Source organism: Lactuca virosa, chromosome 8 (assembly GCF_052849685.1).
Source record: "Lactuca virosa cultivar CGN04683 chromosome 8, Lactuca_virosa_CGN04683_v6, whole genome shotgun sequence".
Lineage (NCBI taxonomy): Eukaryota > Viridiplantae > Streptophyta > Magnoliopsida > Asterales > Asteraceae > Lactuca > Lactuca virosa.
In genome coordinates, this window is record NC_136433.1 from 363,538,770 (window position 1) to 363,555,620 (window position 16,851).

General features: G+C 37.3%; 1 protein-coding gene across 1 annotated transcript; it reads right to left on the reverse strand.

The window, feature by feature from the left end:
• Positions 1-12,096: 12,096 nt before the first annotated feature.
• Positions 12,097-15,578, reverse strand: LOC145132441 (uncharacterized). Its single transcript, XM_079067222.1, has one exon. The coding sequence runs from the start codon at positions 15,483-15,485 to the stop codon at positions 12,279-12,281; it is 3,207 nt and encodes a 1,068-aa protein (XP_078923348.1). The 5' UTR covers positions 15,486-15,578; the 3' UTR covers positions 12,097-12,278.
• Between the last annotated feature and the right edge of the window lie 1,273 nt (positions 15,579-16,851).

The window sequence follows — 16,851 nt, forward strand, 5'->3', positions numbered from 1 at the left end:
GTGGTTTTTCATTCTCGGTTTCGCTCTTCATAAATTCAGAGCAATCAACCACATCTTCCACCGAGGTTTCGCTCATCTCACTTTCCTCATCAAATTCAGACGTGTTTTCTATATTCATTTTATGTTCTGAAATTAATTTGGCGTTAGACGAGTCAAATGATTGAATGGTCTCGGACTTAATTTTCAACCTATCATTTTCATCTAAAAGATTTTTGAGCATACATTTATGTTCCTTAGAGTCACCAAAGGTCTCTATCTTGTCAAGTCCGATTTTATAAGTGATGGAAGTCTCTTCTAAGGACATTATGGATTCACACTCAGCGATGACCTCATCCTCCTTAAATTCAAGGAAGGGTAAGATCATCTTATGAATCTTTTTCCCTATTTCACAATTTAAGTGCAACTGAGTAATATTCGTATATAAGCGTTTAGCAATCAAGCAAAAAACATTCCGTTGTTTTAAAAACTTTAAATTGTCTCGTTGCAAATAAATAATCTCATCCCTAGCCCTATTTAACTCCGTCTCTTTCAGCTCAATCCACATCCTTCTCTCCTCACTCTTCGAAGACACCCTGCTGAGTTGGTCAGTTAGGTTAGAGTTCGCTAAGCGAATTTGCATGAGACTACCACTTAAGTTAGAAAATTTAAATTTTAGTTCATTTAATTCTTCTTCATAATTTGTTATAGGAACTTTAAGTGATTCAAGGATGGATTGTACCTTTTTGATCAGCCGATCACAGTCGTTGATCTTCTCACTCACGGGCTTGGCTGCAAAGCACTTGTCCTTAGTCAGGTTCGGCTCTTTAAGGTCACCTTCGGTTGGTCTTCCAGCAGTAACCATCAAACATTTTCCAGCCGAACCAGTATCTTTCGCCACATAAGCTCTTCCATGTGTGGGTTTTCTCACTTCTTCATCCTCAGAATCGGTTGACCAGACTTCAACGCCACCGAACTCATCTTCATCCACGTTTTCCTGCACAATCAAGGCATTCATAGAACTATTAGTTGCCTTCTTTTTCTTTATTTCTTCCAACTTTCGCATGTAATACGCCTCATCATCTTCACCGTCCCTTTTCTCAGCCATCTTCCTCAACATGCAATCTTTGGAAAAGTGGTTCTTGCCATGACAATAATTGCAGTCGAATCCAGAGTCTCCTGCAAGCTTGCTTTCTTTCTTGTCGTCATGCTTTTGAGAGGTGTTCTTCATTTCTTCTTTCACATTCTCAGAGCTGTAACTTCCTTGCCAGTTTCTGTTCTTATTGACAGGGAACTTCTTTCGTGCAAACTTCTTTGGGTTGGTGACCCTCATTGCATATTCTTCGCCTGTAAGGTCACACTCTGACATATCTGAATCCTCCTCTTCTTCTGCAACACTTTTGCCTTTTGATACAAGGGTCAGCGATCCCACACCCGAAACTATCTTCGCCTCCTTGGTTACCACGCTTTCATGGGATTTAAGAATACCTACCAGTTTCGCTAGCGAGTATGTTTTAAATTGTTCATGAGCTTTCACTGTTGAAACCACTGCCATCCATTCTGGTCTTAAGCCATTCATGAAGGTCACCTTTTGCTCAATCAATTTTCTTTCAATACCATGCTTGATCATCTTGCTAAGGAGATGATTGAAGCGATCGAAGGTTTGCATCAGTTTCTCTTCAGGTTTCTGTTCAAAAACTCCAAATTCTGAGAGCAACAAGGTTTGGATCGAGTGATCTAGATCCTCATCGGTTGAGTATAGTTCTTTCAACCTATCCCAGATTTCTTTAGCCGTCGTGCATGAACCGATTAACCGAAAAGTGTCAGATTGCAATGCGAATCTGATCATTCGCATGGCTTTCACATTACATAGCACCTTGTCCTTTTCATCCTGTGGCATCTTATCTACGTCCGCTACAAGCTGATTATATTCTTTTTGAGTCTTCACTGTCCTGTTCATTCCAGAGTGAACAAACGGCCCAAGCGTGACAACTTCCCAGATGAGATAACCATTATCTTCATATCCAACTACGTAATCTTCAAAGTGACGCGCCCATACTTCATAGTCTTGAGTGTAAAGAATGGGAACCCTTGTAGTGGATCCAATATTGTTGGAGATGTTGATGGGATTAGTTTGAGAATCGCCGCGAGACATGATGAGCCTTTCCTTAGAACTGCTAGAATCAGACCTGTAAACTTGAGATTAGGGTTTTATCAAACACAAGAGTTACCGTCGACAAGGAGAAGACGGCTTCTTTATATTCGATAAAAGCGGAAACCCTAAAGAATTCTTCAAACAGAAGGAATGTGTTTTGATCACACAGTCTCCTGCTTTGATACCAATTGTTAGAACAAAGTTCTAGTAGGATCGATTGATTCTTAGCAGAAAAACAATAAACAACGTAATAAAGAACACATGAATGGTTTAACTGATGTCGAATGATTAAGCTTTAACACCTCAGAAGAGCTCGATTAAGAACTTCAACTGTAGAGGTGTTTAGGGTTACAAAGCAATAATAATAATAATAATCACCGTATCTAAGGCATACATGCATGCACTATTTATATCTTAACCCTAATCAATAATCACGGATGGACAGGCCCAATCCGGATATACAAAACTAAGCCCATGACGCAACATAAAATACCGAACAGTAGCCCATGGCAGTCCTAGGTAAAGACCATGTGGGGTAGCCCATGGCATCCTTGCAGGTTCTATGTATGCATGGCTTATGTGTTACGTGCGTAGCTTGATTAGCTAACATGATATGTGTATGTGTGGGGTATGCTTTGGGGGACTCACTAAGCATTCGCCTACAGTTTGTGGATTTGTTTCAGGTTCATCTGAGTCCAAGGGCAAGGGCAAAGCTTGATGGCGCGGCGTGCACTCTCTCTCAGGCGACTGTATGGGACACTGATATTTGAAAAATAAAGTTGTAATGAATATGGATTTGAAACAATTGTTTTGGAATTTCTTGATTTATGGGAATGTGTTTGGTTAATTAAAAATGAAAAATTCCTTTGAAGAATTGGGACGTTACAAACAAGTCTTCCAAGTTAATTCCCCAATGTTTCATATCTTCATGTCTGAGAAGGGATGAAGCGTTTCGGTTAAAACTAACAAGGGATGAAGCGTGCAAGTTTAAACCAAACGAGAGACGATCCGAGTAGATTATAACTTATAAAATACAAAATATTAACTTTAAAATTGTGAATGATGAAAATTTTTAGATCAAAAAAAAATTAAAGGGGAAAAAGTTTAAATGTGAAAATACGTTATCATCACTAGCAAAAATCTCTATTTCCAAAAATATTAATATTTTGCATTTTGTATTATATGATAGAAAAATTGTAATATGATTTAGTTTTTACCATTTTTCGCCCGGAAAAAATAAAAACCTAATGAACAATATGTGAGTGAAAACCAATTTTCATAATTTTCGTACAACTAAATTTAGATAAAAGATATATTTTCTATTAATTAAAATAAGAAATGAATAAAAGAAATTAAAAACTTCAAACGTTAAAAACTTAAAAAATATGTAACAAATAAAAATTACATAAAGTCGTCGTCCGAATATTCACCATCCAAATCATCATCGAGCTCCATGTTCAGATCAATATAGTCAACAATCCAAATATGTTCAACCAAGTCGCTGCAAATATTGTGATCGACTTCAATATTACATATCGCAACTCTTATTTCCATGTAATCTCCTGCACCAATCTCTAGTGGTTGTGTTGTTGGAAGATTTTGTTCTCATCGTACTCACATATCGCTCTTCTTTCGTCTTCTATAATCATATTGTGTAATATGATACACGTATGCATTATCTCTACAAGTTTGTTCTCCTAAAAAAGTGTCTGGTTTTGTAGTATCGGCCAATTGTAACATCTTGTTTCCTAGTATGATTTGTTCTTAAATCAAATTGTTTCCGGTTATGAGTTTTTTTTGTGGGGGGGGAGGTGGAAACCACGACATAGAGCTATAAGCTTCGAAACATGCACCACATCATAAGTGACGAAAGTGACTTTGGTGTGAGTCCCGATGCGCCGCCGTAGAGATCTTAGTGGTTATATAGCTTGTTCTAGTTGAGATCTTGCATTCCTAGCCTCTTATGGACCTTGGAAAGGTATAAACGTTTCACCTTTTTTACTCTTTAGTCCTTGTTCATGATTTGGAGTCCCTTGTTGGTCATTTTGAGGAATTTTATTTGAGTATTAGCTACTCCAGAACCCTAGGACGATTTTGTGGAGGTTTATGGACTGAAGATGTTAGAAAAAGGTGTGTGTTTTTAAAACATTTTTCATAGATTAGCTTCAAATTCAAATTTTTTCTAAAGTAACTAAGAGTGTGATTTTATAGAATAGTTTAGTTACTTTTTATCATTATACTTTTAATGAGGTTATGTCAAAGCTAGGGTTTAGGGAGGAAACCCTAATCCATTTGCTTGGTGACCAAGCAGTCTAATCCCTTCCTTATGCAAGGGCTCGGACGAAATTCATTGGGCTTGCCCAAGTGATTTTCGTCCACCTCATCCAGTGAGGTCCATGGACTCATTTCCTCAACTTTCAATAAATGACCAAACAGACCCTGCACTTTTAATTAATCTAATTAATCCCAAAATTAATTCCAATTAATTTCTGATTAATTATTAATTAAATAATACGATTTCCAATTAATATATTATTCTCATAATATATTAATAAATCACTTATTATGATTTCTAATTAATTTATTAACCATATAATAAATTAATAAATCATTCTCTCTCTCTCTCTCTAAAATCTATCATATTCAATTGTCGGGTTTGAGGGCAACCCAAAAGGACTGCGCTACCATCAATTTAAGTTTATACCAATTATAGTTATGGGCTTAGACATTTAATCCAACAAGAACACATGTGATTTTTAGAGGTGGAAAGTAGACCCAACATGGGCCTAGATAGTTGTGGTTTTTGGCGGCAAGTATGGAAATGTGGGAATGCACAAGAGGATTCTTGGGGATGATTGCCTTGAGATGAGATCAAGGGTCGGTTTTCTTTGAATTTAGTATGTTCAGGGGCTAGTTGATTGTTTCAGGTGATCAAGGGAGGTGAATTGGGATTGATAACTTTCGTTGTCTCTGATGTACCCTGACTAAGAAAATGATGCTTCTTGTATTTATGAATAATGCTCATGATGAATTGTTTGCTGGGAATTTATAGGAAAGGTGTGTGGTAATCTATTTGTTTCTAGATAAAGAATTGGTGCTATGAATAGACTGTCATAATTATTAATTTTGCATCTGTAAAGGGTTCTCGATGTTAGAGTTGGTTATGATTGAGAAGTTTTCGAGGTATCAATTTGAGATTCGTAATCTCTTTAGGTCTTCTTCGTCTTTATCTGGAAGATCATCTTGCATTGTGTTATACATTCCAAGGTTCAGTAATGCTATGTATCTGGTTGATCCGGTTTGAGATTTGATATATTTGCAATGCCAGTTGGTGGTAGCTCAAACCCTAGTGGGGGTGAACTGGGTATTCTTTTTGGAGGATCATCGATATGTTCGAGTTTATGGTTTCGGTATAATAGGTCACAGGTATCTGCGATTTGGGTATGCGAGATTTTGATTCAAGATTTGGTGAAAACGAGGTGCAGGGCAAGTTGCCATCAAATGTATGTGCTCAGGAATGCGTGAGTTGTCTTCACGACAGGAAGTTGTTGGACAAGGAGCTCATGTATCCAGTGGTTTCTTTTAGGATCGCCGATGTTTAGGTCGTGAGGTATTTGGGTCGCTCAGGTTGAGTCAGTGTTGTAAAACTCACCGAGTTGGTCGATTACTCCTCCGAGTACTCGCTACTCGGCCCCTTACCGAGGCGAGTTACAGAATCCCGAGTACTCCCCGATCGGCCCCTTTACTGAACTGAGTAGTGTTGTAAAACAAGGTCAACTCGGTGAATAATATGTATAATATACTTAATGATTTATTATTTAATACACACATGTGATTATTACTATATATATATATATATATATATATATATCTTAAATTTTCAGTAATTATTCACGAAGTGAGACCATTATGTGTTTTTTAGCTTTCGTGTATTCACATGTATCTAATTTTGTTATATATTTCAATCAAATTATGATTTTAACTTATGATTTTGACATATATAATTTCCCTAAAAATATTTCTACATGAATTACCGAATCCGAGTACTCCCCGAGTACTCCTGAGTACTCCCGGGTACTCGCTACTCGGTAGTCGGCCGAACAGGTACCGAGTAACGAGTTTTGCAACCTTGGGTTGAGTAGAGATTTTTTTGAGGGATTTGTTAGCTCGTTGCATAGATTGCTACCTAAATTCCAGGATGAGCACTTGATGATCTGTCAATCAACTTTAGAGTTTGGTATGTGTAGTTTCACATGGGCTCTGTTCTGTAGTGTATTAGAACAGTGGATTATTGTAAATGCATTCTCGATCGTTGGTCATTTTGTTCATCATCAATAGTTGAGATTCTTCAAAAGTTTTGATTTGTATCAAAGGAAGTATTGTTCATAGTAGGCTTGGGTTTGGCACCTGTCCTTGGTTATTGGGAGTTTGGACGTAGGAGCGGTATTGTTTACTTTTTATGTGGCTTTGGATCTGCTCGGAATCCAACTTTGGCATGTCCTGTTGATAATGTTGGTATTTGAATTGATCCGACAAAAGTTTTATCAGCATTTATGGATAACTTTGGAAGTTTTATCGAGCTAGTAACGTATTGTTAGGATCTGTTCAGTTTCAGTCAAGGGGTATGACCTTGTTTTAGTAATTTATGAGGATGGTGTTGTTAATGATTGAGGTTCGTCATTTCGTTAGATCTACTAGCACTTCACCCTTTAGGTTAGGCCGTGAGGAAAAAGGAATGTAGTAGATCTAGGGTTGGTATTGGGTTATCTTGAGGGTATGTATTGTGGTAAGTTCATTAGATATTGTTGGGAGGGGTGTATGTTGGCTGAAAAAGATAGAAACGGAGCACCTGGTTCGAATTATAGGCATGGTTCTTATTTGGTTTATAATCTTTGAATTGGAGCAAGAGTGCAACAGCCTATCTTATTCTCTGGTTGTGTGTGACCATCTTTTCGTTTTCGTTGGTAGAAGCATGTTCTGTGAAAGGAATTGTGCGTTATAGAAGAGTATGGCTCATGTGGTGTTTGGTTAGTATTGAGAGGGATGTTTATTAGGTTCCTACAAATTGGTGGGTTGATGATTTTGTATCTTTAGGCCCTTGTGGTGCTAGTCGTGAGTCTTCAGGCTAGTGATGGAATGATGGCAAAACGACATAGTACCATGAGCTTACCGTTTTAGTGGTTAGAAGGTGTCACGATGTATCGTGAACTAGTGGTTGTATAATTCATATGGGTGGGACCCGGTAGTCATTTGATTGATACTCTTGGGTCTCGGATCGTTAATCTTATTAGCATGTTCAGGTGTTAGTGCATTGTTGGGAGTCAGGAGACTTAGTGACTATCCGGTTTGGATCATGCGGACATTTAAAGTTTGTGGGGAGTATTAATTGAGCATCAGAAGTCTCCTGTTGAATGTTTGCATTATGAACCCTGTTTTTTTTTTGCGAGTTTTCTATCAGGAGGTTGGTTACCAATGTCGGGTATCAGTTCTGAAATCCCAAGTCATGAAGTTCTTCATAAATGTCTTGACTGTTTTGTCAGGTTGAGGTACACCTGAGCTGATGAGGGATTTGGATGCAACGGAAGATTCTTGGATTGACCATCATTATACTCATGAGCGGCGGGTTGGTGATGACTTATCAGGAAGTCAAATGTGTATTTAATGTTTTTGGGAACAATTTTCGGAATTGGGATTGGGTGAAATTCACGATCAGGATGTTTTAAGTATTCTGTATGCATGGTTTGGTGGTGTTCCTAGTTAGGGAACTAGGAGTAGGTACGATGATTGGATGATCATCAGTCCTAGGGTATGGTTTCTAAAGTTTAGAATGATGGGTTCCTAGTTTCGAGGAGTATATTTTCGGAGTTGGTTCGTGGTTGTAGTTCTGAGAGTGCTTGGTTTGAGTGGTCTTCTCTGGAAGTTGCGTCATACAGTTAGGGAGAGAAAGAAATCTAGTTATTAGGTTGTTTGTTGACAGTTGTGGGTTTTCGAGTGGTCTCTCAATTTTTCTTATAATAAGCATTGATTTCGAAGTGGTTAGAGGGGGCTCATGGAATATGTTGGCGTTGTTTCAAAGATCCTAACCAAGACAGATTTTGAGGACGAAATCCAGTTTAAGTGGGCGAGATTTGTAACATCCTATTTCCAGAAGTTTCTTATTTCGGGATTATGGATAATAAATGGATCAAGTAAATGCTTTAGGCTTCAAGGTAATAGGGTTTAGACCCTATTGGATGTGTATAATATTGGTTATGTGATCCAAGCTCTTGGTTTGTGTTTTGGAGTCAAAGGGTAAAATGGGAAAAGTGATGTATTAGACTTCTTTCATGAATTAAGTATTTTATTTTGGAATGTTTAAGTCAAAAGTAATTACATAGGATTGTGGGGCTCTTCAATACCTTTCTGTGCATGTAAAGAACTCCAAAAACGGAGTTGAAACGAAGAAGTTATGGTTGTTTGAAGTTGAAGTGAAAATTGGGGATTTTTGGATTACGCAGGGCGTAACGGGGTTTAATGAATTACACAAGGCGTAATTTATGATTACGCAAGGCATAATCTGGGCAGATCAAAACTCTAATCATTGGTTTTGAGCCCTATTTAAGGGGCCTAACTTATGGGAAACCCTCTCATTTCCAGCCTCCATCACCTAAGACCATTCCTTGAGAAACCCTAGCCTCGTCTCTCTTGTTTTTGAGCCTTGGCATCATTTATGAGCTTATTTCTCCTCTAGATGGTTGAATCTTAAAGAGCAAGGTGGTGGCAAAGTGTATAGAAGAATAGTTCAAGTATAGATCCAACAAAAGTACATCATTCATGGGACATTGTGAGTAAAAAGCTTCTAACTTGCTCATTTGTTTCATAGATCTATCTATTTGTCATATTTGCCACTTTTTGGTCATTTTATTGCGTAAAGTTTAGATCTTGAAAGTTTGTGATCTTGTTATGGATAAAGTTGGAAACTTTATCCATCTAAACATCATAATGATTAAGATATGAAGGTTGGAGACCTAGACTTGATGGATTATGATGAGAAAGATGCTTTTTTGGTCCCTTTGAAAATTAAAGACTAGATCTTGGTTGTTTGGACCATCCTAATGGACAAAGTTGGAAACTTTATCCATTATGGAGCTATTAGGAACCAAATATGAGCTTTGAGTGAAAGGTATTAATGAAGTAAGTGCTTAAAGTGAGTATTAGAGCCTGAGGCAGTACGACGTGCGTAATCCAGGCTACGCCCCATGTAGCCTGTTGGAGGCCCGTTTTTCTAGATTAAGGCTCTACGCCCAATGTAGAGTTAGAGTACGCAGCGCGTAGGTCAATAAAAGGTTGACCGTTTGCTTTTTGACCAGTTTGACTTTTGGCTAACTGTTAAGGGTTTAAAACTTGGAAGGGCAAAATGGTCTTTTGCTTAAATAAGGGTTAGCCTTGATATTTTCGACTTGATAAGTTGGAAAGATTACCTTAATTGTTAATTGGGGTTGTTTTGGATATATTTAGTGTGAGGAGCTTTTGGTAGCAGCAGCTCGAGTGTGAATATTGTCCGGCTATCGATCGAGGTGAGTCTCCTCAGTGTACTTGTGGATCGAAGACACCAATGTTGGCGTAGTAGAATATGTATGTAGGATGCTAGTTGTCTTTGTGACTCTTGCATGTGTTTGTATGTATACCGGGCGGGGTCCGATGTCGGGCGGGGCCTGATGAATGTGTTGGGTGGGGCCCACCACATGTTACTAACAAATCTGTACTGAGTGGGGCCCAATGTATGTATGATATGTGGTATTTTAGGGAACTCACTAAGCTTTGTGTTTAAGGTTAATGTTTAAAATGTTTCCAGGTACCTCTAGTTTCAAAAGGAAGGGCTCGGTTTGATCGCACTGCATCCCCTGGAGATTAATTCCGCACTGAATGTGTTTACGAATTACTCTGATGTTTTGAATACTTTTATTATGATCGTCTTTGAGATAATGAATGGATGGTTTTGACTTATTTAAAAATGAAATTTTACTCGGTATTCTTGAGACGTTACAAAATGGTTGCATCAAGGAGGTATATTCGTATGAGGTATATTAGAAGCTATATGTTTCGTTCATCTTTTATCTTCAAAATTTTAGTTTTATTTTTATAGATCGAAATTTAAAAATGTAACCAACTTTAATCCAAAATTAAATTAATAAATACATATGAATTAAATGAAATTTGAACTGTTGATAGAGACCCGATATGAGAGCCAGAAATAGATTTTTTTTATCCTTGGGGTTATTACAGAATGATGAAAAGGGGATCTTAATAGTGATCGACCAAAATATCATCCCAATACAAAAACCCAATAAAAGATGAAGATTTTATTGCCCTCTCATCACTGCCACCATAACTACTCTTTCATCATTCTGGATTTCTTGTAAGAACATTTAGAACAAGAACATGTGGGTTTCTTTTGAATCCGATCATAAATGCACACTCAAAATAAAAGGAAGCCTTGAATTCACACTCAACCTACACAAGTGAAATTCAAGGGTCAACGGTCAACCGACCATTTTTTTTTTGCTTTTAAAAAGTATTACAAGATGAACAATTATGATCCATTAGACAATTTAGGAAAAAGAACTTCAAGTCAACCGGAGAATTCTTGGGTTACCATCTCCCAAGAAAATATGTTGGTAAAAAGATGATGCGACAACTCACAAAGACAAGTACGAATCAATAAGCAAAACTGGTCACATAGTAATGTTCATATGGCCTCCTGGTATACTTATCATGCCTTTGGCATGGTGATGAAGTGGCAAAGTGATGGTGGTGTGCACACCATCCTCGTATGGTACCATCCATTGTGAAATGTGGTCTATATGTCACCCTTTTTTTGCCCAATCATGTCTTTTTCTCTTTCTATCTCTCTCTAAACACTTAATTAATTAAAAAAAATTTGATTAAATAATTAAAAAAATAAGGTCATAATGATATGGAGTGGCGAGTATTTTATAATGGTGTGATGTAAGTGTAGTGATAATATTAAAGTTAGTTTCATACTATTTAAACTTGTTTTGTCGTAAGTAATTTTACTTTTTAAATTGATTATGTGGATTTTACAAAAGTAGGAAGTACGCTAAGCAAGTAAGTAAATCATGTCTCCCCTTAAAGGTCTCTAACATTCTTCATGAAGTGTGGTTTCCATATGAAACAAATTGATCTTAAGGCTAAGGGAGTTGCTCGCCATTTCTACCACTCCATACCCATGCACTAAGCACCTGCGTTGCGTTAAGATTGGCTCCCTAGTCTCTTGGCGAGATAAAAGAGAAGAAGGAGAGTAATACAGGTGGTCCCCATTTGACCATTTGACTATCTCAGCTTCATATGCTTGTAACTCTAGCTTTAGCAACTTGTATCTTTTTATAGTTTATTTTATTTAAATAGTTAAATAAAAATTTATCTAATTTAAGAAAAAAATATTTACCTTCTAAATATATCACCACTCCCTCCAGCCTAAAACACGAATTTTTTAAGAAAGTAGCCGTAAATGACTTCAAAAAAGATCAACATATTCTCACTAGGTTTTTATTCTTTAATTACTAATAATTTTCCACTTGTACACTAGGGTTTCAATCTCTCAACTTCCATGTTGTCTCACTTGTGTCTGATGGTTGAAATTATGCTGACCCGTTATGAAGATTAACCCATATTTTTGGTTTCAAAGATTGAAAGTTAAATTAAATTAAATTGTTGTTCCGTCCATATAGGGGATCAACTACCCCCCCCCCCCCCCCCCCCAATAATAATAATAATAATAATAATATCAACTAAGAAATAGCAAATGAGTCGATCACATGATTCTTACTTGGAGCCATTTAGAAGAAAAGCGACAAAAATCAGCAGCTAGTTGTTTGGAAAGCAGAAATAAGCGGAGAATGAAACATCAAGGTATTTCAAGTTAAAATATTACCATACAGAGACTTTATTTCAGTTCCTTTAAATAATCTAATCTAATTACCTGACCTTGTATAAATTCCAAAATCCAACAAAATTTTCAAAATTGACACTGTTAAACAAAATCCATATTACAAAAATAGAATACATTATATAGTAGTACAAAAAAGCACAGTAGCGATATTAGAAATCAAAACAACCATTGAAGATTACTTGCATTCCGTAAGATCTATGTGGCTTCTCTTCCTCCCTTGATCTTGGCAACTCTGACCATGACTGCAAGTGCAACACAGATCTTCTCCATGGCTTCCTCAGCAAACATGTAAATCTTTTGTCTCCACTGCTTCTTGAACAACAGAAGTCCAATAACACCCCAAAACCCAGTTGCGAAACCACAAATTATGTCCACGTAAAACAGTGATACCTCAGTCTTCTCATCAGCTGCTCCGTGTTTCTTCTTGCTTGTTGTTGTTGGACCTTCTCCTGGATTTAAGCAATTGTTAGGCAATGGAGGTCCACAGAGATCTTTGTTCCCTTCATATATCGATGGATCAATCAGGGTCTGCAGTTGGCTTCCTGTTGGAATTCGTCCCGACAAGTTGTTGTGTGACAAATTCAAATGACTCAAAAAGGTCAAATCTGCCATGCTTTGAGGGATCACCCCAACCAATTCGTTTCCAGATAAATCAAGAGATTCTAACTTCATCATGTTTCCAATGCTGTCTGGAATACTCCCACTGAGATGATTATTGGACAAGTTCAGACCTCCCAACATGGAAAGGGCAGTTAGCTCAACTGGTATTTCTCCAACAAGTTTATTGCTTGAAAGGTCCATGTTATAAACCAAATCCCAAGTTTTTGAATATTCAAGATCAACACCTTTCATGACCTGATCAACATTCTCATCATGCTCGTAAGAGTCACCAGCCCCATATCCGCTACTATTAACCATGGCATTCAACTCTCCTAGACAACGAGGGATATGTCCCTCTAAGTTGTTGTGTGCAACATCCAAAATTTGAAGATTTGAAGCTTTGCACAAAGTCTCAGGAATTCTTCCGGTGAAGTTATTTTTGTGTAACCTCAAAACAATCAAATCTGTAAGCTTTTCTCCCACCCACTCAGGTACATTTCCACATAATTTATTATCCCCCACATCTAAGATATTTAAATCTGGTAAGTTCCCCAATTCTCTAGGAAGTTCACCAACAAAGTTGTTGTCATTCAATTTTAACCGAATCAATGAATTGAGACCTACAGAACTTGGAATGCCACCAGACAACCGATTTGAGCTAAGTATCATGGCATACAACCCTTGCAAATTCTCAAGACACTTGGGAATTTCCCCGTTCAACCTATTTCTGGAAAGATCAAGATATTCCAGATCGATCCTTCTGCACAATGAACTTGGAATCGACTCATTGAACCAGTTATTTTTTAGAAATAATACTGGAACAAATGCATATGGGCCATAAGTTGCCCCATTAGGAAGGTTTGTCAAAGGTCCGGTGAGTTTGTTGTGAGAGAGATCTAAGAAAGGAATGATGGGCATCTTTCGCAACCATGTGGGAAGAGGCCCTGAGATTGTTGCATTGGACAACTCTAATGACCCAAGTTTCCTTTGATTTTTTAGCCATTGTGGAAATTCAGTTACAATATTGCAAGAACTGAGTCGAAGGGTTATCAATTGGAATGGAGGTGCCCACTCACGTGAAACATTGAATGTCAACTTGGTGTTGGAAGAAGCATCCAAGTACTTCAACATTGAAAGATTAGCAAAATGGGCTTCAAAAACTACTCCTAAAAAGTTGTTAGAGGAATCTAGATAATGGAGTCTGGCAAGTTGCCCGATCGATGTTGGGATAGGGCCCGTTAACCGATTGGAACGTAGATCCAAATATGTTAAAGCTGCTAGATTTCCAAAGGATTCTGGAATTGAACCATTCAATTGATTATTAGAAAGGTCAAGTTTGGAAAGATTCCCAAGGAATGTAGGAATGGGACCACTTAACTGGTTATTAGATAGATCTAATACTTCTAAAAATCTTAATCTTCCTAGAGATTTGGGGATTAGGCCTGTTGATCTGCTGCTTGATATATCTATCCCTCTTAAATTGGCGAATCGTCCAAATGATTCTGGAATTATACCAATTGAACACCTGCTTAAATCCAACCATTCCAAAGCATATTGGGAGCACTCTAATAAGTTTTTTGGTGAGTTGATCGTTTCTATTTCAAAATGATTGTTTGATGCATGCAATTGTTTCAGGTGACACTGTCTCCAGATTCCAACATCCCCAATCTGCTTGAACTGGTTTGAGGAAAGATAAAGCTCTAGAAGGTTAGGCATAATAGGAACCGAAGAATTAAGCATGTTTTCTGAGAGGTCAAGAACTCTTAGGGAAGTCATGTTTGTGAAAAAAGATGGAAACGGGCCTTCAATTGAGTTTCCTCTAAGAACTAAGTGTTGGATGTTAGAAAGTGTGCTGAAATTAAGACGAGAGGAAGATAGATGCGTCTTATCGAGCCCACAATATGACAAATGCAGCTCTGATAAAGAAGGCATCATGCCTAGAAAGTTTGCAAGGTTCCATGACAAACTAAGATTAAAGTATGAAAGATTGAGGAATGTTAGGGATGATGACATGTTTTGAAGAAAGCCGGGGAGTGGACCTTGGAAAGAATTTAAACTAAGATCTAGTTGTCTGATGTTGGGAAGTATTCTACTCGAATTTAGAAAATGACCAATATCAGCATTGGAAAGTCCACAATCCGACAAACTCAACTCTTTTAAAGAGGGAATCATGTAAAACACCATGTCCATGTTTTGTGCTCCACCAAGATCTACCAAACTCAAGTCAAGATGCTCAAGTGACGAAAGGCCAGAAGTCCATGCCATGTCATCTGCCATCAGCCCTCCGTTTGAACTAAGATCAAGAAGCTTTAAATTAGAAAGATTTCCAATGTGAGGAGGAATAATACCTCCAAAACCAGAGTGAGAGAGATTGAGGTAGCTTAGTTGCTTCAAGGATCCAATGAACTCTGGGATCCAACTTCTTTGAAAATCATTCCCACTCAAGTCCAAGTGTTTCAGATGTCTCAACTCTGCCAAAGAAGAGTTCATCTCATTACCACTTAAGTAGCAGCCATCATCCATGTCTTCAGATCCCCAACATCCTCTAAGATGAAGGCTCTCAATGGTTGCATCACAGTGAATTCCTCCCCACATGCAACAGTCATCACCAACCCATGTGGACAACATTCCAGAAGGATCTTCAACACTGTGTTTGAACTTGAGAAGAGCAAGTCGCTCTTTCTCAGAGCAAACAGTCAGACTTGTATTTCCATCACCCAAACAAGTAGTAAATGTGGCTCCTGCAAACAGAAACACACATACAAAAATTACATGGAGCCTTAAACCCCTCGGATTATCCATTATCAACCCGGTTTAAAGTTTGGAATAAAAACTGAAATAGAAAGATAGGTTGAAGATGAAGTGATGGGTTGCTATGATGAAGGAATTGGTTGATTTATAAAGCTATAAATAAACAGAAACTTATACTAATGGAAGTCAATGATGTATTCTTGTTATCTACTTATCTTGTATTCCTACACGCTAGTTTCCTTTTTTTTTCCTTGATCAGAATAAGTGGTTTAATTACTCCTTTTTTTTTTCTTGTGTTCCTACAGCCATAAATGAACAGAAACTTATGCCATTCGAAGTCAATGACAGTGTTGTATTCTTGTGTTCCTAATACCTCATTGCATTCGCAATTGCATTCGTCAACAACTCTTTAAAAAATAGAGTATATTACAAATTCAGTCCCTGTGGTTATGTGGTATTCTTGAATAAGTCCACTTTTTTCGATTGTAGCACTGAACATCCTCACAGATTGATTTTGTTTCGGTTTTGAACCCGACCAGACTTAAAATGAATACTTTACCCTTGACTATTTTAGTAACATTCCCCCTCTCCATCTCTCTATCATGGCCTCACCCCTTCCCTGTTTTACAATAAAAACCGTAAGTCTTCAATGGATAAACTTAGGAATAGAACCTAAATCAAACAGAAATCCAATTCAAAAATCATCCCACAAGCACTCAAACTCTTCTATGTTTTACAAGAAAAAGAAATTCATAAGTCTCCATTAGAGCTTCCAATGCATTTACAGAGAAGCTAACCCTAACGAGATTTACAAGAGAGGAACACGAATTCGGAATCGGCCATGAAAAGAGATTGTTTTGGAGGTAGAGATTACAGAGGTTAACGAGTGACAAGATGTCAGCGGGTAGTTTACTGGAGAAGAAGTTGCAACGGAGCGAGTCGAGAAGTTGGCCGGAGAGTAGAATCCTTCTAACCCACAATTTTTTATTTTATTTTTTTGATACAATAGACAAATTAAATGTTTTAAAAAAGAAATAAAAGTGTTCGATGATCGGAGGAGAATATGTAAGTAGTAATATTTTATTTGATAAATTTAGTGGAATGAATGGTATGGCAAAAAAAAAAAAGCTACGGATAATATCGATGATTGGATATGTTCTAATTATGTATTTCAGTATTTTGAAGATAAAATTGAAATAAAAATGAACCCAATTTAAAGACGTAACAAAATGGATATAACAATAATGAGAACTTCATATTTCGAAATTTAAAACCTACTTTTATATGGAGTGGGATTGGATCCGAAAGCATTAGACAATCTTATGTCAGCTTTTATTCAAAATCCAAATCATGTTGTAATCGTTCCTGATTTTCCAAAGTAGAATCTTAAAATCATTTAACAATCATGATTGGAGAA